This window comes from Archocentrus centrarchus, chromosome 3 (assembly GCF_007364275.1).
Source record: "Archocentrus centrarchus isolate MPI-CPG fArcCen1 chromosome 3, fArcCen1, whole genome shotgun sequence".
Classification (NCBI taxonomy): domain Eukaryota; kingdom Metazoa; phylum Chordata; class Actinopteri; order Cichliformes; family Cichlidae; genus Archocentrus; species Archocentrus centrarchus.
In genome coordinates this window covers 11083925-11106503 of record NC_044348.1, presented here as the reverse complement: position 1 = coordinate 11106503, position 22579 = coordinate 11083925, and the positions used below count along the sequence as shown (strand labels likewise).

The 22579-nt window shown below is 40.0% G+C and overlaps 1 protein-coding gene across 1 annotated transcript in view; it reads left to right on the top strand.

Moving 5' to 3' along the window:
• Positions 1-22579, top strand: part of LOC115775945 (protocadherin-17) — a 60899-nt gene that overhangs the window by 25443 nt on the left and 12877 nt on the right. The window contains exons 3-4 of the mRNA XM_030723487.1: positions 1896-1954; positions 2433-2605. Coding sequence (XP_030579347.1) covers positions 1896-1954; positions 2433-2605 — 232 coding nt within the window. The remainder of the gene's footprint in view (positions 1-1895; positions 1955-2432; positions 2606-22579) is intronic.

Genomic DNA, 22579 nt, shown 5'->3' with positions numbered 1-22579 from the left:
AAGAGGTTTCAATGAAGTGGCTTAATGTGCTTTTTATTGGCTTGTGTGAGGTGGAATGCTTTTTTTTTTTTTTTTTTTAGGTGTGAATGCTCCTTTTTCTTTTCTTTTCAATTTTGATAAAGAACAAAAAAATGCCATCGTGTTTTACCGTGCATCGTGTTGTGCATTTCCATTCATCCTCTTAATCAAAGCAGATTTAATGCTAAGGTACAGCAGACCACTGACATTTCAAGGTTATTTTGCCCATGTGGGTGATAAAAATGAACTTTTTTTTAGTCTATTATAAAAATGGGGGGAAAAAAAGGTTCTGTTCACAAGGATATTATTTGTTCTGTGTGCACAGGTGTGGAAAGTAAATTAAACCATATAACCGTCAGGAAAACTATTTTCTGTTAATGTCCTTTCCTCCTGCTCAGTGCTAACAGAGCTGAGTTGATTGAAAAATATGCCCAAGGTTGATTCCCTGGTCATAAAAGTACAGAAGAGGCACATCAATATAAAGAGTCCCAACTCTCTTTTCCAAAAAAAAAAAAGAAAAAAGACACCGGCCTTTATCATTTCAATGCCAAACAATTTCATTCATTCTTCTCCTTACTTTGTGGTCAGATTCTGGTCTTTGATATATTCTGTGGCTGTTTTCTTTTAGCGTGGGTGAAGGCTGAGGTGGAATAAAGTGTTTAGGTAAGGATAAAGGTGCTGGTGAAAGCATGGAAGGTCAAAGAACTGAGGTGGCCCGCCTGACCTTCACACACCCTTTTTCATACTGAGCCACCGCTGCGCACGGATGACATTGAAATACTCTATCGACTGTGAGTCAAGCTGTGCATGTGAAAAACTCTGGCACAAGTAGACATTACTCACTAAACATGACATTTAGCCGCTATGAATTCAAGACAGAGAGAGTTGTGCACAACACAGGGTAATTATTTGTGTTACTGTGATGAATACTGGTACAACAGTACGAAAGCTATATCTCCCAAAGACATTTTTTCTTCTGTCATTCCTTCCTACCTGAGCATTGCAGGGACGTTGGGCATTGTTTATATTCCTACAATAATTTTTTTCTTGAAATATAAGCACATAACTTTCCCTCTCCCTGTGTTCTTACTGAGAAGTCTACACATTTTCCAGAAAGCACACAAGGATCTTCCTTTAGCGTGATTAACACTACTGCACTGATGTATGAACCTGAGACAAAGCATACAGGGCTTTATCCTGTTTATGCAACAGGGTTTATACCAGTATTTCTTTATACTACTATGCTTTATCATAGATACTATTCTGATTCTTTGTACTACAGCAGCACGTTCACGTGTGTAAAACCATGTCCATCTGTTTTATTTTCCTATCGATTCACATTTCTAGAAGGCCCCTGTGTATGATCAGGTTACCTATATGAAATAAACACTGCAGGGTTCAGCACATGCAAGACCCAGTTCCATGCAAACAATTAATTTTTTTGTTTAAAAATAGAAGGAAAAAAAGATATTCTTAGAGAGTCAGCAGTTTCCCGTAGAGATGCTGTTAAAGGAACAAGGAGCAAATAGACAAACAGTCCAGCCAACACTTCAACACCATGTCGGTAAAGTTTTCTGCTTTCATCATACTGTTGTCCTAGCGCTCATCGATTGTATGATGTGTGCCAGATTTGATGTTCAGCTCTGTGGTTTACTCTCAAATGGCTAATTAGCCTTCCTTATGTGGTTAATGAAATGCTCAAACCTCGGCCGTGCAGGGCTCACTTTTTTTTTTTAGCTTTTATCGCCCCTAATCTGTCCTCTGTCTTATTTTTTTAATGCATAATTAATGATATGTCACTAGGAATTCTTGTTTCACAGCAGGACTCATTTCTTTAGAGCTTACTACATACTTTTGTCTCTCTCTCCTCTCCACAGACGGACAATTTCCCCACTGAGCCTAATTATATGGGTAGCAGACAACAGTTTGTTCAAAGGTAAGAGTTGTGGATCTGTAGCCTTCACTAGACATCAGACCCCCCCCTCCCACAACTCACATACACACACACACACATAAACACACACTCACACACACACACACACACACCTACACACTACTATTAACATGAACTATGCTGACAATAAACTGTAGTTAGTAACACCAGGAAAAACAAGAGCCTGTACATTTAATTAGGTTTAAAGTTGGTCAATAAAAATATTCCTGTGTTACAAGAACCTATTCACACACAGGATCCTTTCCTTTTTTTTTTTTTATCTTGAGGAGACAGCAAAGCTGGTGCAATATTTTTAGAAGCATTTTATTACATCCTAAATAACGTCATTATAATAATGTTCCTCGTTTAGCATTCAGGAATGCTGTCTCTGAACTTCCTTGGAGGGTAACGAATAAAAGATCCTCCACCATACTCGGCACTCATGCTCTTTTTTTTTTTTTCTTTTTGTTTGTTTGTGTAGTAGTTCAACATTCAAAGACCCAGAGCGAGCAAGCCTCAGAGACAGCGGTCATGGTGACAGCGACCAGGCTGACAGTGACCAGGACACCAACAAAGGCTCCTGCTGTGATATGTCTGCAAAAGAAGCCCTCAAGTTGAAGGCTGCAGGTGTGAAACCACCACCTTTGGAGCAAGGTGAGCCCTTACCGGCAAAAAATTTGATTACATGAGAAATAAAGGAGTTGTCGCACAAGCCAACTCACTAGACTGAAAAAAAAAAAAAGGACTCGCAATCCGTTTTCTGTGGTGAAGTTATTTGTATTACTGGTTGAGCTTTTGACTTGCCTGAGCACTCACAATCTGAACTTATACTTGGCTACTTTATTTTCCCCTACTTTGTTCTCTGCACTTTTCACATTTAAAGTGCGTGGGGGGTTGGGGGTGGGGGTGGTTGCATCGGAGGGTGTGAGCTAGTGTGCATTCTATACACGTCCTCAGTTTATCAAAGCAGACAAGCCCATTATGTTTTTATAAGCCCAACTACTTCAGCTTCTCCATTTAGTCCCCCTTCCCTGAGCACCCGTCTCTGAAACTTTGATAATGTAACATGGAAAATGACTTAGTGATGGCGATGTAGCTTTGTAGTGTGGTGATTAAATATGAATAATTATTCTAAGCGCTGTGGGTCGGGCAGATTACACATGACATGTGTAGAACAATAACTCCCCAGATATAAGTTGTTGCGGCCCCCCCACCCCCAACCCCAGTGACCTCGCATGATTCGTGCAGGGTCAGGGGAAGGAAGGAAGTGAGGATTATACATAAGTATGGAGTAAAGTTATTGGTTGAAAGCAAAATGTATCCCTGCAGTTTCAACCAGTACATCGGGGTGCACCATTAGCTGCTAGAAAAAAAACCCCACATATTTCAACAGCAATACAAATTTCCTAAGTCTCACTGACAGGATCCAGAAGTACAGTCCTGTATCCTGAACATGGATTCTCAATAATGATGCTATTAATCCAAGGAACAGAAGGGCTGTTTTACTTCTTGCGGAAGGACAGTGACAATTTGTGCAACACTCTGTGCTACAATATGCATGTCTGACTAGATAGGATTTTTTTTTTTTTTCATTTCCATTGGTTTTTAGAATGAAAAAAAGCCCACACATGTTGGCAAGAGAAATTGGCCAATTAAAAAGCTCCATATGTTTCTCATTTTGAAAATGTTCTCATTTAATTGTCCAAGAGGGACTAAATGGATCACATTTCTACACACAAGACACATGACAAAGGGAGATGAGAGAGTTTTGGGCATTAGTCAGTGTGTAAAAACTGTTACTGGTGGTGTTGGCGGATGTGTGCTGCCCCTGTCGGCTTGTGCGATCCATGACCCGTCCATCCACGTTCCTGCGTTTGTTGCCTTCGATCAGAATTCTTTTTGTTCTCGTACAAAAGATCATCACATCAATACGCACATATACGCGTGAAGTCCAGTGGTGCTGGAAACTCAGTGAAAGGCTCTAAACTGCCTTTTCTCACTCAATGCAACCATCCCATTTATTCTCACCCTCTGCGCTGTTTTCAGCCCCGCTCCATGACTTTCGTTACACTTCTCTACCGCTTCTTGTTTGGGGAAATCGATTGATGTGAGATTAGACAGTTAACTGGCTGCAGCTGGCTGTGTTTTGCCAATAACATGCAGGCTTAGCTAGGCTGTGGGGGAGGGCTGGAGCAGAAGGCCAAGCCATGGTGCAAGAGCAGTGGTGAGAAGTGAGGTGTGGTAAACATCACTCTGGCAGTATTCCAGCTTATCTTTATTAACCTGCAAAAATACCAGCTGAATGCTGATAGGCCTCACTGGGAGTTAAACTTTGCCTAAGAAAATCTTACTATGATGTAGTCGGTCACTAAAATTGCTGCGTGGATTGGTAACAGAGGTATATTATAAAATATAATTAATAAAAGAATAATGCTGATAGAGGAAACTCAAGCATGAACTACTGAATGAAATATGATGTGGCTACATTAAGGTGCAATTGCCAGTTGTTTAAATAAAGCTGTTTGTGCGCACACTGCACATAGAAGTACGCAGGTCTGTCTATTATCAGATGGGTTGGGGGGAGAGAAAAGGGAAATTGTCATTGGTCACTGCAGTGACCAATGACATGTCTCTGGGGTCATATTCCTGCAGGCTTATTTTCTTCAGATCTCAGCACTTAGCGTCTCCTTCATAGGTCTCTCTCTACCCCCACGCTCACCCCCATCCACCCTTCCCTCCTTCATCCCATCTTAAGTCCTCTGTTTCCCTCTAAGCGTAGCCCTCCCAATTACTCTCTGTAGCTCTCTCTGCTTTCCTGCCAGAACACTGCGGCCTCATTCACTGGCTCAGTATAAACAGAACTACAAGCGCACAAAGCATGTAGTTCAAGTCCCAATCAATCCCCAACCCTGTTTTAGTATTAGCCCCTATAGTTGCTGGGTTGTAGCCTACAGCGTATGTACAACTGTGTCTTTGTCTTTTTGTAAATTGCTAATTTCACCATCCTCGGTTTTATTTTTAATTCCTCTTTTTGCAATTTCTTTTGGTAGAAGGCATTATTAACACGCACTTCCCTCATCTCGTGTGTGTGTGATTCATCTTCTTCTCTGATGTTCAGTGTTGCAGCGTCCTGCCAGACAACATAATCTGGACATCTTCGCGCCACAGATCACTCTCAAATTGATTAATTAGCCCTGCAAAAGTGGTAGCAATGTATTAATTAAGCTTAAGTATATCAAATGCATTTTTTTGCCAGTTTTAAACGGCAATTAATTGATACTCCAACGTGCCTGCAGCAGACATTAATATGGGCTTGTCTGGCTCTAGCGGAGTGGCTGGCAGCACATCGCTCGCCTCTGTGGAGATGACTGCCACAGTCGCTATCACGAACAGACAGGCGGCAGTGGTGTTGGGAGATGTTACCCACTGATATAGCTGTCCGAGCAAGTGGGGAGAGAGAGAGAGAGAGAGAGAGAGAGATGATGATGGAGGAAGAGCTGAATGCATAGAAGGGGACGGACACTGTTTAACTGCACCAGCTGACCTATCCTAATTAGCTGCGACTGGATTATGATAATCAAAACGCCTCCTGCCTTGTTTTAAAGAGGGAGGCAAAGTGTGACAGAAGAAGGGGGGAGGAAGGAGGAGGATATGATACTACAAGGACAGCGTGGATACAGTGAGGGAAGACAGCGAGAGATGTGTTTCTGTGACGGCATGGTGGAAAGTGATGAAAAGCACTTTTCTCTGTTATTTGTTGTGATAAAAATCCCCCCCCAGCATCCCGGAGCCAGCAAATATCTAAAAGAAGGGAAATGTCATACTCTGTCGATTTTTCTCATGCACGCAAACTCTCAGCACAAACACAGCTAAACAATGACGTAAATGCACACACAGATATAGTGCATAGAGAATTTGAGAATGTTACCATTCGAGCCCAAGAAATATGAAGTTAGTGAATAGGTTTCAGTGCTTAATTAGCTCTTTAAATACATTGTTTAACAGGTAAAAAAAAAAAGGCAACAACCCTCAGTTTTCCCTTTTCAGTGTTACGCTGTTATATCTGCATAACATAACAACATGGAATGTATGTAAATAAAGACTATCTGCCGATATCAGTATAAAATTAACTTCTTACTTTTATATGTCATTCATCATTAAAGTATGAAAGAACTGCTTACTATAAGTATTTTATATAAATATGCCTCCTTGGATAGAACGCACATTATATACCACTGTTTTTATCATTAAAGGAAAAAAATGGATTTCTCATTATGGCCTTGCAACACTTTCAAGATAAAAGGGGGGCATGACTTTACATTTTTTCATCTGAAAAATCAGGAGAAAATGAAGTCTTTCATAAGTTATTTTGTTGAATAAGTTTTTTTTTTTCTTTTAGTGCACATTGAGAACAAACTCACTATTCAGGCTTCAATCCATCTTAAATATTCACCCATCTTCCCCCGTGGCAGCCTTAATCTTAAGACTCTTGCGTTACTGTACTTTTTCAAAGGGTCTTGATTCTCCACAATCTCAGCTTTTCCTTTTTTCTTTTTAATCGGAGCAATTAATTTTGAATCACGAGTGAACCTTTGATAAAAGAAAATGCAATTCCACGATTAATTGACTGGTCAGAAGTCTGATCAGATGCCCTTTTCACACTTGTAGCCATGGCAACCTCTATCCTGCTCACGCTGGCCTTCAATAAACCTTTATCTGTCTCGAGGAAAAGGCCGTTCCATTCAGCGTCATTCATATTTCATGGACAGATAAATGCGGACATGGTTTTCATAGGGTGGGTAGATGTGTATTACATCTCTAATTTGAATGCTTCTGAAATAAGAACAATATCTGTCCACTGTGTGGCATGTACATTATTGATACAAATAGTGCACTTTGGCCAGTACTAACAGTACTATTTGCACTTAATCACGATCATAGCGTAAATGTAATTTGAAGCTATTCATATTTAGAAAAGCCTCTATTATAGATGACCACTTCTTCAAGCAAGAACTGTATATTAAACCCATATTACTGAGACTTTATTGTTTATTGGTTATGTTTATTAGTACAAACTTTTATTATAAACAGTTATGGTAAATTATGGTTTGTCACAGTTTGGATGAGTTTTATAATAATTCTCTTGTGGGGTTTTCCTTTCAGGGATGAATTATTGTTTAGAATAAAAGTAAAGTTTTCAGTTGAAGTGAGAGAGAGTCTGAGCAATCAGAGCAAAAAAAAAATACAGTTCAGACACTGCACATAAAAAAAAGGAACGAACAAAGCAGCACAAGGTCTGACTGCTGAAAGACAAGCTGCTTGAAGATGCACTTCTGAAATATTTCCGCTGGGCATTAAATCCAAATTGGAGTCTCGATGAAGCCGTGGTGCAGCCAGAACGTGGCTCCATTTATCGGATGAAACTTAAAAGCAACGGCAATTGCTGCTACTACGAGGGGCTGAAAAACGATGACTCAGCATCAGAAAAGGTGGTTCATGTTTCATATTTCTTTTAATAGATCCTTCATCCCTGTGATATCCTTATACAGTGTAACCTGCACTTAACTTAGCGCCCCCCCCCCCACCGATGCTCTGTTTGTCCTGCGTGAGCTGCTCATTATAAGGTTTAACAGACAAAGGGACAAATGACTATTAAAAATGGATATACTCACACAAAGGGCAACTATAATCCTTTCGGCCTGCTGAATAGTGGACTGCTAAATTGCGAGGTGTTTTGGGCTTTCCGATAATCTTCCCTGCCATTTTACCCAGAATAAATATTTGAGCTTTAGCGCGTGCTGGTTTTCAAACCAGCTGTTAATACCATTACTTAAGATGGACCTAATTTTCCTGCCAACATCAAACTCTGAGTCTGCAAAGACTGTTTATATAGTACATAATATTCATACCTCTCATTAATTTTTGCCACGGATTCACGACAGCTTATTCTTGTCCTGTATACATAATGTGCGTTCTACAGTATATCTGTACATTATCATCAACAAATGCAGCAAACTAATATATACAATACAATACTGTACGAGTCTTGAGCCACCCCTTATTCTTTCAAGGAGTCTTTTTTTTGTATTTTTTTCTGTTTTTTCACTCATTTTCAGTCCAGTCCTTGTAGCTGACCTTTGTCTGAGCCATTTAACGCTGAGCCATAAATCATTTTGCATACAAAAGGCACCAAACTCACGACATGAACCAGTGTTGTGTCTACATACAATAGACAACTTAGCAAAGGATCAATTTTAAATTGTAATTTGTTACTAGTAGCCTGTTGCAAAAATACATCATTTTTTCCCCCCATTTCTTTAGTTTAATGAAAAAAAACAAAGATAACACAGTTTGACATATAATAGTGTTTTTGCACCAACACAGTGATTCCTAAAGAGCTGTTAACTGAAAATCAGCATAATATCAGCATGGTGTGCAGTGTGCCATAAAAATTTGAGGAAACTGGACAAGAGGAGGACACACACACACACACACACACACACACACCACACACACACACACACACACACACACACACACACACACACACACACAAAGAGCATATGAACAGTATCTATCAAAAGAAATAGGAAAGAAATGACCAAGGATCTGACACAGGACCTAAGAGATGCATCTGGCCCCTTAGTTGATCCATCTACTGTTCACTGAAGCCTCATCAGAACTTGTCTCAGTTGAAGGGTGGCTCTCAAGAAGCCATTCTTACCGAAAGGAAGCAGGAAGAAAACGGTGAGGTACGCCAAATTACACACGACTGGACTGAACATCAGTGGCAACAGGTCTGGTGGAGCAATGAATCCAGATTTTAAACCTTTGGTTTGTTGTTAATATATGTAGAACAATAGACTAGAACAGACATTTATTTTCATTCACATATACACAGCAGTATACAAATGAACAAAATTTAATTTAATCAGCTCTGGACTGACAAGCTGAAGTATCTCCATAGATACAGTATTAATATGCAATATGCAGAAGACATAATAAAATTATAAAATACCTTATAAAATACATTATAAAACAGTGTGAGTGAATAGACCATAACTATAATGAAAATAGAAATGTACGAGTGCAAACACACAGTCATACAAAGCCACTATTTTCATTGTTATTAGAGGTAGTTACTGTGGTATCTTGCACAGTGCTTATTGCACATACAGGAGGAGGTCAGGAGAGAGATGCAACAGTGAGAGTCTACAGACATTTGCAAAACAGGGTTTGGGGCTGCATTTCAGCCAGTGGTGTTGGAGATCTTGTCAAAATTGATGTAATTATGAACACAGAAAAGTGCCATTCGATTTTGATCCACAATGCAGTACCATCTGGAAAGCGTCTGGTTGGCAGCAGCTTCATTTTTCAGCATGACAGTGATCCTGAACTCACTGCCAGTGCAGTAAAAGCATACCTGGGAAGAGAAAAACGCACAATGGAATGCTATCAGTCATGGACTGGCCTCCCCGCTTATTGAAGCAGTGTTGGGTCATCTCGACAGAGAACGGAACAAAAGGCAGCCGACATCCAAAGAAGAGCTTTGAATGTCCTTCAAGAAGCCCGGAGAACTATCCCTGAAGTCTGCTTAAACTAATTATAATAGTGTGCCTAAGAGAGTTCAGGCTGTGTTGATTAAAGGTGATCGTACCAAATATTGACTTTCAGGCTTCTTAGAATTGCCCAAACTCATTTTTTCCCTTATATTCTGTATTCCCATGTATGTTAGCACATGTTTCAGTACATCACTGCACCTGCAATCCCATTTTCCTACCAAAATATAAAGAAATGAAGGGTAGCTCAGATTTATATATACACATGTATATGCGTAAACATGTTAAGCACAGACAACCTGTAGAAACCTCTCTTAATGTGTGCTATGAGAAAGGGTGTTGTTAATGTGTTATTCTTCACACGATGTTAAAGTCGTTTTTTTCTGCAGGTTAATGGACAAACATCTGCTGTGAGAGAGCCTTCGTCTGAGAGCGCCATAATTAGTCAGTTTACAAACATTACTCCAAACAGGTAGCATATGGAGGAGTCATAGTTTCATGTGATGCCATCACATCTGTCTTTTTAAACATGATTAATTGAAGCCATCGAGGTGTATTTACACCCAGTGCTTTGTGTTTACATCAAAAGAGACATGTATGTGCATCATTCTGGTGAACTCTTACGTTGCACGAGAGCCTTTCTTTGCCTGTTGGCTCTTTTCATCAGTAATTAAAACAAACAAAAAAAATAGGCATAGTTTTAGCTTCTCCTTATTAAGTATCTGTCCTAGCTTTGTATTAGACTACTAGAGAATCCATCTAAAAGTCTGTAGCATGGCCTTGGGTAGTATATTGGAAAATCAAGCATCATCTGAAAACAGCAGCCAGATGCTCATGCTTCTTCTTACTGTTTGTGCAAGCCATTGAGAAGCGAGGATTTGTCTTTCATCTTCTTGTGCTCCTCATCTTCTCAGCTTTCTCTGTCCTGTCCCTGGCTGGCTTGATAGTCTGATTCATGGCAGCATCACCAGCCACTTCCCTGGTGGGGAAAATGAGAACCATCAGCAATCTGGACTTCTCACTCAAAGTCAAATAAGATTTGTGAATGTTTGTGTGCTCATACACATGTGCCAGATCGTGTGTTCACCCCATTCTTAGAGGATGTGGTGGTATCGCACAGCAGTGAGGCGATTTGTGGCTAAGCTAGTGGAATCCTGTTGAAAGCCTAAAATCTTGTGGGGTGAAGGGAGGGGAAATATCACAGTCTTAGGATTTCTTTTCTCTCATTATGGGAGATTGAAAGGGATTATTCTATTTTTTTCAATACACAAAGTTTTTATTAAATTCCATTGTTATGACGGTGGTTCATGAAGGGTAATGTCCGTTCTTGTGTCCTTCCTCTTGAGCTGAGTGTGCGCGATTTGGAGCTTGATGGGTTTGGCTGTAGAGTGCGAGTTCCACCTCTAAACCTCAGCCCGACTGCATGGCGCATCACCCCTGATCCTCATTCAGCTAGTGAAGCCTCTCTCAAGCACCGTGGCACCACAGTGTTGGAGAGGATTGATGAATATCTCAGACTCTTACCACTTGGGCCGTAAATCTCTGACATTATCCCTTCCCCCTGGTAGCTGCAATGAATAATTACAGCATGTTTATGGAAGCAGTGAGTAAAAATATGTCTTATTTCATTCTAAGCACCATTATAACCTCTCAGCATAGCATGATTGGACTTCTGATCTTAAAAAGGCTCCAGGAAAAAAACAAAACAAAAAAAAAAAAAAAAGCACTGAGAATGTGTTTCTCCCGCTGAACCTAAATGCTTACAGGTGCCCAGCTCCTCTCTCCTCACCCCGCTCTGTAATGAGAACATGACAGGGTATTAATCCAAGTGTGTGCCCGCTCATAATACATCGAAAGGACACACAAAGCCTTTAAACACTGTGAGAATGTTACTGAAAGCCTGATGAAAAAATGTAGGTGCCCTAAGTATAGGGATTAGAGTCATGGAGATTTAAACATAATCACACTTCAACCATATTGTTGAAGCTTCATCCACTGTCAGGCCAACTGCAAAACCTCAGGGATGATACTTTTTTTTTTTTTTTTTTTTTTAAATAAGATACATAGTATTAAGCACTTTGTTACATTCAACTGTTAACCTAGAACTGGCTCTGTTGCTGTTTTGTATCAGAGGCCACACCTGGCGTATGAATTTGTATATGTTTGTTTTACTGCTTCATTTGTGCATAATAGAACTCAGAAAGTGGGGCTGGGTGGTTTGAGTAGTTTGCCTATTTCATGTTTACAGTTTATACATGCACACAATCGTGCTTGCTGTAAACACACTAGTAGTCCACATGATCATCATCCAGGGAGTGTATGCTTTCATTCTGCTAACTTGACAAAAAAAAAATGTGTTTGCACCGTACACACACCATCACGCACACTTAAGATATTTTTCTTTAAAGCGGCACGCGAGAGAGAGAGACAATCCAGTTATTTATCGGTTCTATCATCGTGACAGATGCGTCCCTGCTCCTAGTTGTTCTCTTTGTAATCGCATGAACAACATCCTTGTAGATGTGGTGTCTGTGCTGTAAATTAAATTAACATTGTGTGCCTGAGCCCCATGGCGGTGCAGCCTACTTTTTTTTTTTTTTTTTTCCCCAGGCGATAACCCCCTCATTGGAAATTAAATTTGTGATTACAACAAACACAATTAGGATATTATCACAACTTTTGATTCAGAGATATTTTAAGATAGAAGCGCTCACACTAAAATTTCAGAGCTGAGCTTTTCAGCTTCTGGGTGGCACAAAGTCGGCATTTACTGAAAACATCCGACAGGCTAAATGGTTATTTGGAAAGTGGTGCTTTGCAGCGTGTCTGTTAGATGCACAGACTGAAGGGCAGCAATAACTCCTGTCATCCTGGTTTGTAAAAGGCTGATTTAGTGGGTTTAGAACGGGCGTTGTATTACAGTTGGACTGTCCTTGTGGCTTTCTTTCTGCATTAAAAACAAAATCATCGATCACTGTGTGGCATTGAAGTGTGGGCTGTGAAATGACCATTTCTCCCCCAAATATCCAAAAGTTAAACAAAAGAACAGTTACAAGGCAAGTTTGTTGTCACAGCGCCACTCTTGGAGTATGTGTTGCAGAGCAGCAGCAGAATTGTTCCAGTATCTGCTCTCAGTGGGTGAAACATGTTGTCCAGCACAGCAGTAGGGAGGATACTACGGAGCAGATTATAATGATACAGAACATCGTCACTCCCTGGACCAGAGCCACTCCACGGCCATCTGTCCTCTTTCCATGGACAGCCGGGCATTTGTGCTTTTGTGTATGTGTGCATGTGTCTGTGTGTGTGTGTGAGAGAGTTTCCGATGTAATTCTAGACATTAACCAAGCTCTTTTACATATGCTTTGATAGCTTCTGCTTCCCCCCTATCATTTTTCAGCTGTACACATGACTATTCTCATCTCTCTCTCTCTCTCTCTCTCTCTCTCTCTCTCTCCCTCTCTCTCTCTCTCTCTCTGTCAGCACTTGTGTATATGTCTGGGTTTTAATATTGAGGCACACTTGGCTTTTATGAAGTAAAACTATCTAACTTGTTCTGTTAATGAGCAAAGCGCTGCTTGTTTTGCTCATCTTCAAATCATTTTACATTAGATTCAAATGAAAATTCATTAAGTGGCTGATTGATGCTTGTCATTCTTTGCAGTGCTCACAGGCAAAAGATTAGTTTGTTAGCAATGGAGAAAAAAAATATTGACAAACAGCCGTTGAAGGTTTACTGTTCTTGCAGATATCTGTTGCTATCTTGGCACTGAGAGCAGCCTTTTCAGTTTCGTGGGAATTTCTTTCCTCCTTCCACTTTAGAAACATTTTTACGCCTGTAAAATATCAAGAATTTTTGAGGGTTTGAGGCCAAAGTTAAATCTTTCATTCCACATTTTGTGATAGCTCCTTTTAACTCTTAAGTCAGCAAAGCATCTGCAGAGAACAAGAAAAAAAAACAGTTGATATTTATGAACAGTTCACATCTCACCTTACCTGTCATTAAAGAATGCTCAGTAACTTCCGGAATATCCTGTATAACTTGTATTGCCCCATATGCTGTTACTTGTCAGCAGTTATGACCTTTAGTACTACTTTGTGCAGTATACTCTGTACTTAATATACCTTCTGATGTGCTGTTTTTTTCTTCTTAAGCTATAGACAATACAAGGTGAAAGGAAAAAGTACCTTAAGTTAACATTTATCAGACTGCTTATAAAGGATTCGGATTTGATCAAATGCTGTCGCCTCCCATCTCCAGCGAATGTGATCACTTTCAAATCATGAGAAACTAATGATCCAAGAGGAAAGACCATAAAGTTAGTGACACATTGCAAAGGTTACAGAAAGTGACATGTAGCAGTTCAGATTGTAGTTTTTATGTTCTGGGGTTGGAATAAAGATCATTTTAATGGTATTTACATGCCGTGTTTTTGCACATTCTTTGTCTCCAGTAAAATACTGGAAATTGGAAGTTGTATCTTTCATGGAGTGTCACAACAAGAGTTGCCCAGTCGGGGTACGTGTCGCATTTTTAATGGGCTGAGGATTATTTTATGCTTTACTCTAACCCAACTTTATGATATGGCATCAAATGAAGCACATACAACATCTGGCTTCATTATAGAGTGACTGAAAGAAAGACACAGCTTTTACCTTTAAGCAGGGATGTATTACATATGTCAAATTCATACCTCTACCCGGTTCACACAAGTGGAGATGCTCATTCTCTTGTCAGCTTTAACAATATCGTGGGAGGTGAAGCTATGGGTTGCAGAGATCCTTTTTTTTTTTCTTTCCCCCACATGACTTTGTTTCTGATCTCACCATTCTGCCGTCTCTTAATGAATTCTTGTCTCATTTAAGGCAGAAGCTCTGGTGCTGGATTCGGAGACTGCAGATATCGCTTCAGTTTTTCTGCAGCCATATCTGCTAAAGCTTTTACTGAAAATAATAGTCTGAGCAATGAATCCCTCTTTTCTAATAGGTGCATAGTTAATTTGAGCTTCCAGATTTAAGTCGGATCCTGTTCTACATGTTGTGTATCGTCTGTCTTCAAACATTACAACTGGCATCATTTTCTCCTGAAAATGTTCAACTTACAAACCTAGACCCGGCATAAAGAGGGCATCTGTGAACATGGTGTTATATTACCACGGTGTTGTGTGTCTGTGCGATTTAATGGGACAGCCACAATCAGTGGACTAGAATGTTTTCTGAGATTTGGATGCCACACTGTAGTGCAGTTGGGCTTGTATTGTGCTCAGTTATACAATATTGAGTGGAGTGCTAATATAAATTACGAAAACAACAAATGATCACTTCTGTGCAGTCAGTTACAAAGTGGGCGAATTGTTCAGCTTTGATTATGTGAAAATTCTTGTAGTGAATTCTGCACATCTTCCTCTGAATCGCTGAGATGTGTGCACAAGCGCCCCTCTGTCTGGGCTATTTTTTTGGCTGATGTAAATGAATATCTGTGGTGCCCTGGGGCATTGTTTCCCCATGTTACACAGCATCAGGAACCAGGGAGATAAATGGGCTTGGCCTGTCCAAGGCATCGGGACTTCTTCTCTGCTCAACCATAACTAGTAATGTCCTTTCATCCTCTGCCTGCAGTGCTGTAGATAATGGAGTATTTGAAGAAGAGAAAATGCTAAAACAAAGAGAGGAGATGTGGTTTATGCGACGGCAGTGGATGGGATAATCAAAAATGTCAGAGGAGAAACAAATGTGATATAATATAGAGAAATAGCACTATGAAATATAAAAAGGTTGATTAAAATATGGGAAATCTAAGGAAAGGGCTGCAATGAAGGAAGTAAGAATATGACAGCCAGTTGTAAGTAATCAGAGGATGAGAAAGATCTCATGGATGGATGGATGGGTGGATGGATGGATGGATGAAGAGGGGTGGGACAGCAGGCAGGCTCCATGGGAGATTGGCTTAAGTAGCATGGTGCCTGGCTCCCTGCAGTCAGAGCCTCAAGTTCAAATTCAGAAGAAAAAAAAAACTGTCAAAGCAAATACATGCCCTTCTAAGACATGCCTAAACCCAATCACATATACACAAACTCAGGAACATCCTTGGTGTCACTGTAGCAGCATAAAAAGACTGCCATTAGACCGAGCCCTAGTAGATACGAGATGATCCATTTGTAACATAAATGTAACTTTGTTGTGTTTGTGAATGGCCGCACTAGCCCGCATGAATTTCATCAAATATCTTTTTCACATGCTTGACAAAGCACTATAGCTTTCCCTTACTGAAGGAGATTGAGAGCATGTGTATATGTGCCTCTTTGTGAGTATGTGAGAATGGCGACTGGGAGTGTTTTTCTCCGATAACCTCAGTTTGTTACTTTTTGATCCTGCTAAATTAAGATAAGAGGCTTGGTTAATTAAACTGTCACATGGCAATACCTTGAGGAATTGCGAGGCCAACGCAACTTTAATTGGGTGGCTGCAAATGCCCCTGCGTTGCCTCTCTTTTTCATGAAGCAGCCCCACAGATGGGGGAGAAGCACCCTTGTGGCTACTGGCAAAGGAAAAAAAGAGCTGAAGAATGACACACATGAACATGGGTGGGGCAAAGAAAGATTGATCTGATTGTTAATGTGTTAAAAAAAAAACACTGTACTGTGTAACTGTAAATGCTGTTCGTATGGCTTCCGCATTACGGGGTTAACACTAGATTAGACTTAACAGGAGGATTTTTAATTGCTACTTGAGTATGCACGAGTGAGAGTTGTGTAATTTTCTGTACATTGCAGTCGTCTCCGCGGTGCATTAGTTGCAAGGGTCCCCAAAGCCCCATGGACAATGTCAGCAAGCTTAAGATGCATCTGTAATTACCAGCAGCCAATTAACAGCTGACCTCACCGCCCCACCTCAAACCACAACAAAGATCTATTATGGAGATTTAGAAGGCTTGCAGTGTAAACAACTAAGTGTGATGGATCTTCCTACAGTGCTTATGGGTGTTCACGCCTCCCCTTTGGGTTTGCACACATGTGCTTCATTGAAATTCAGAACCACGGTGAGGTAGATGGATGGGTGTTTTGCTGATATGTAGGTTTTTCTGTAACAGGTTTAAAGAAAACATTTGATCAAACGACATATCCCCCAGATCCCTTTAAGTTTCGGTTTTATTGCAGGAAGTTAAAAGCATTTACTGGAGTATCTTAACATGACACAGCAGAAATACTCTATATGTTCTAACTTACTACTATTCATTTTAAGGGCACACAGTGGATGACGTTAATTGAAATCTTTTAATCTGGTGTGGTTTTATAAAATCAGTGCCACTGAGAATATTGTGGGATCTTAGCATCGTTGCTGGGTTGTCATTGCTGCAGGAGGTTTCCTTGATAGCATAGCTCCCACTCTGTGGTGATGTTTTGAAAACAGTTGTCCATCTGCCCCTGGAGGTGATCAAAATCTGCCTTGATTAACAAGTGGGAAATCTCAGTAATGGTCCCTTGTGCTGACTCTCATCCCCTCCCAAGTGGGGATCAAAGAGGATGAAGTTTTGAGCCTAGGGATAATCTAGTTCCCTAGATTGTGATAATGCTGCTCGGGATGAGAGCGGGTTTGGGCGTGCTCGTGCCTGTGGGTTTTGTGCTTGCATGTACTTGTGCGCCAGTGTGTTGGTGCTCAAAAGAGAAGAGGGAGACAATAGCAGAGTGAGCCACTGAAATAGTACACATAGGCTGATGGAAAACAGGCTGTTGCTGTATCTAGGCAACCACATCAGAATTCAAGACATACCAAACAACAGGTGATTGCCACCATCTTCCATTTCAGTTTTAAGCTGATTAATTATGCTCAAATATTAATTCATGGTTTACAGCAAATCCTACTGTATACAGACATTTGCAGTTTGATGAATTTAGACAGGCAGACATCTGATCTTTGGTACAGTACAAGGCCAGTTATCCTTTTCATTTATTCCAGAAAAAATTTATTACTATGTGAATACAATTAATAACATCCTTTTATAGAAGAAATGACCTCTTTTAAACTTCTTTTTTTCACAAGTCTCCAACTGTGCTTCACTTGTGAGATGTTACAATAGCAGGTACTGCCTCTTCTTAAAACATTTCATTAGAATTGGAATCTGGAAATTTTTATTTTATTTATTTTTTGACTTGGCCACTCTAAGCCATCATTTCTATCTTCTTGAGCTATTTCTTAGGATCATTAGCCTGTCAAAAGTCAGCTTACAATTCAATTTTGCATTTCGGACATATGACCCCTCATTAAATTTAGCACTCTTAGCATAATTTATAGTTGAATCAAATGACTGCAAGTTTTCAAGTTCATGACGCAAAACAGCATCCAAACTTCAAGGTTGGTCCGAAGCTGCTTGATTATTGCAAAAATTATGGCCAATATATTTAACTTGATAATTTAACATGATTATTCATTAACCTAACATGCATCATGCAGTTACTAAACGACACCAAACATGTCTCTTTGTAGGGGATTTTCCTCTAACTTTTAATATGACTCAAACGAAACACATAAATGAAAATAGAGGTAGATGTGTTGGAGGACACAGGCTCACGTTGTGTCGAGTCAGGCCCTGATCAGAAGTTTGTCCGTAATGACCTGCTGAGAACTTGTCGCCCCCTGCAAGTGCAGATGAGAGCAGCATCCTCTATCTTTGATTCATCTGTCCAGAACACATTATTCAAAAAATGCCTGGTTTGCCTTTATTCCAATCTGTAATTTAGTGCTAGTGTTTTTTTTTTGAACAATAAAGGCGATTTTTGTGGCACAAATCCCAAATGTCAGATTGGGCAAATTCGTTATCTGATTTTAGACTTATGCTCTTTGACATAAGCAACTGAAAGAGTTACCAGCCATAGATGGATGGATGGATGGATGGATGGATGGCCTGCTCTTGGGTTGAATTTGCTGAGATGCCAATACTGGAAATATTGGCAGATATTTGAAATCTGTACCACTTGAAGTTAATTTATCTAAAATGATTTGAGAATTTTCTTCAAACTTCTTGCTTGTCTCAGGCATCACAAGCTTTGTTTTGAAGGTCTCATGGATTATTAGGAATGTATAGGATTAGCACCAGAAACATTCGTCAGTTAAACTAATCATTCGTATTGTACTGATGTCCAACTCTGGTCCGCTGGTGGGTTTAAGACATTTCCTGGCGATCCACCAATACTTAAGGCTGCAGCCAATTCAACATTTAACCACATTTAGCAAAGACATGTGGATGTTAACCTGCAATGAAAGAAGGCTGTTAGTGTTAACAAAGTCTCTTAACAAACCAATTTATTGTTGTGTGAAGCTTTAAATTGTGCTCAATTTTGACTGTTTTCGGAGTGTTTTCTTACTCTTAGAGTCTATTTTTCATTCTCTTTAATGATCGAGGAAATAAGTTGCCAAGAAAATCAATGAGACTGAGAGCTCTTCAGTTTCTGCCACGATGGCACCACAGATTTAAATCAGACCAGGCTCCACCTAAGGAGGTTTTTTTTTTATCATTGGCCCAAATCTGTGGTTGTAATTTTTATGGATTTGAAGGTGTGCTAAATTATGAAAATGATTACAAAAATATGCATTTTATGTGCCATTTGTTTGAGAACATCACCTCTATTTGTTGGCATTGTTTTAAAAAGGATCCAGCATTTGCTTGTTCGATCTGTTGAAAAATTCAGCAGTTTATGAGATGTAATTTTCATCCAGTACACCTTGTTTGCTAGGAAAAAAAAAAAAAAAACATTAGCAATGTGAAACATAAACAGCAACAAACTGGGACTTTTTGATTTTTTTCTTTTCTTTGTAAATTACGGTTTGCAAAATGACACTAAGCTTAAGCTCTGTTGAATCTCATTTAAGTCTTAAGTTCCCTGTTGTTCTGCATGATCTACTCCCACCCTGATCTGTGTCTGGTGTTGGTGTCCAGCTGTTCCATCAGCACGACAAGTGGTTCAGGAAACTCCCTCATTGTTCACTGACCAATCGCAAACACACCAGAATGCTGTCAACGAGCATTTTCCACCCAGTGGTTTGCATTTGCCTGCACCTGTGGTTTTAGCCCAGAGGGCACAGGATGCAGGAAGAGGGGGGCAAAATGGGGAGATGCTGGGCACTGGGGTGGAAAGGAAGTCAGATTTCGGATTAGACTGTCTTTCTGTGTGTCGAGATTAAGCGTAATAGATTCATTCTGAGTTTCCCTCTTTTTGTTGTGTTTTCCTCAAAATGCATCAGAGGCCAGCTGAGCCTTAGCACCCGTATTTGCATTTTCGCAATTTGCATGAACTCATTGGAGCTCTGAGGCAACTTACGGTTGTGTGTGCACATGTGCAGGCATGCGTGCGTTTCTGGCGTGTGCTTTGTAATTTGACAAGCAAAATAAAGAACTTGTCCAAACAATCTAATAAACGTGGCTGAAAGAAGCTGCGCTGCATTCATTGAATTCTTGGCCTCAAATCACCTGGAAGCACAAAGTATTTATTTTCCAACATTTACTAGAATGTTAAGAAATTACATTCACAGCCTTCGCTGACTTATCACATGTTGTAACACTGTATCATACTGCAGTTGAGAGTCTACTGAGGAGAGTTACTAGGATAGATACTCAGTCTGCACTGCAGTGCTTTGCTAGCCTGGGTTGTGAATCTTATCAGGCAGAGTTGTGGTAGTGGATTTTGTGTGTGCGCGTGTGTGTTTGTGAGTTTGTGTGCCTGCGTGTGTGTGTCCAGGCCCCTCTGGAGTCCATTAATCCCAAATCTAACAGACTTACTGCAGAGGCAGCCTTTGATGTGTGCTGAATCCCTCTCTGGAATATTGGATGCTGCTTCCATAATACCCACTTCCCTCTCTCTTGTCAGGAATACATTGTTTTGTTTTTCCCCCCCATGATGTTGATGTTGTCCAGCAGGACAGGTGGCTGCCGTGTTATGAGTTTGTTTACAATTCAGGTGTGTTTTTAGTGGTTCTCTGATCTGTGATTTTACATCTCTGAGCTCCTTTAATCCCATTCTTATCTTGTGTAAGCCTTCTAATCTTTGACCCTAATCTTAAAGCGTCACATAGAATGGGGCAGTGCAGATTGACAAGAGTTGTTTTTCTCACCTTCAAATTCAATGCATACATTTGTCAGCGAGAGCTGGGGTCCTCCAGCCTTGGGGTTTTCTGTCCTGCGAGCTGAGTCTGAAAGGTATTTATTGTTATATATTTCTATTTATTTGTGTTTTATTGCAGCGGCCTGGACTTGAACCCAGCCTATTTTAAAGCCTCATGCTTATAACCCTCTAGTCTCAGGAGTGAAACAGATGGAGAAGCAAAGAAAGTATAAATTAGATAGTGAGATGGAAAACGCATTTCTATTTGAAATGATTATCCTCCCTGACGGGTATACTAATAGACTGTTATTGCATTTCCGTCAGTTTCTTTTAATCTAATCATGCTTATAAACAGATGAGTGAGAGTGTTAGTGTTTGCGTATATTCATCCATACAGAGACATAAGCAACCAGTGTCTAGACGGCAAACACCAATTTGGCTGGTGCATGGAGGAACGTCAATGCTAAAGCAATGCTGCTGAAACACTAGGCATGTTCTTCTGCATGGAGGGGAGATTGCAGTGACAGACAGACGGCAATGGAGGAGGAGGTGGCGCAGCAGAAATAGAGGAGAGCCTGGCAGAGCTCACTGTTGCTAATACATCCAAAGTGTGTCAGTTAGCTCTCTAAATGTGTTAGGCCCCGGGGCTGAGAAAGCCAACACCATCGACTCAACCTACCTCACTTCACCTTTCCACTTAACCTCTGTTCAACACCCGCCAACATCCTTCGGGGGGGGGTCACTGGCACAATTGATCAAATGACTACATGCTAAAGTGTACAGTTTTCTTATTCTACATATTAGTCTCATGAGTGCATGTGCTGAAGCATGAAGAGTAGTGGGGTGGCAGGTAGCTTTACAGTTGGTGTGACTTCGCACTCACTTCCCTCTTTTGGCAGCTTCACTCCAGCGTTCAGCAGGCAGTCGGGGTGTGGGTGATCCCATTTTATGACAGTAAGTCATAATACTATTTTTTATATGACAGTTCTCTTAATGATCGTGCAGAAGAAGTAGATTCATTTTAACTTTAATATATATCATATATAGTATATATCATTTATTGATAACAGTGTACATTAATAATGTAGCCAGCATTAACATGTGCCTTTATTATAGTTATCTATCTATACTGTCAGGTCCCCATGCATATACTGTATATATAGTAACCAGATTTCCATTCCTTATTTATTCTATAATTTATTCCAGTGTCTTTGCACTCTACACCATTGCACAAATAAATATGCTATATGTGTTGTTATTGCCTGTGTCATGTTGTTATTGTCTGTTTGCCTCTTCTGATTACATTAAGAGCAAAGAAAAAAAATAGCATCCAATTCCTTGTATGTATACACATTCGTCCAATAAAGCTGATTCTGATTAAAGGAAATCTGTTTACACACGAATGATACAGACAGACTGACTTTCTGTGCTCTAGTGAGTCAAAGTGGAAGAAAAATGAAAATATGATGCACACTCTAACAAGCAGGCTTGGTCTGCCAGATTAGTCTGTTTGTAAACATCTAACTGGTGTCATGTCAGGTACATGATTAAATTCACAGTGTTTTTTTTTCTCATCCAGTTATGGATGCTGTTAGTTAAGCTGAACTAATGTAAGAGAAATACACGTTTTTGAGTGTCACTGAGTTATGCAAAAGGTTCTGGTTGGTTGGTTTGTCAATTCTGTAGAATTTAGTCTGAGAAAAACGAATGCAATTGCAAATCACGGGATTTTGTCCTCCATCATCATGTCCAATAATATGTAAGAAAAGGTTCTGACAGACTTTGGTATCAAGAATTTTTAAATTGGTATATTTTGTCCATGCTGCATTGACTTTGAAATCATCAACATTTTTTTCTCTTGCACAATGTCTGAACTTTTTTTTGACAACCCCAGTTCAGTGCTGTCAGTGATGAGGTTAATCTTCTAGGTTTTCTCCCACTTTGGTTTTGTCACCTATTTTTCTTGAGTTTGA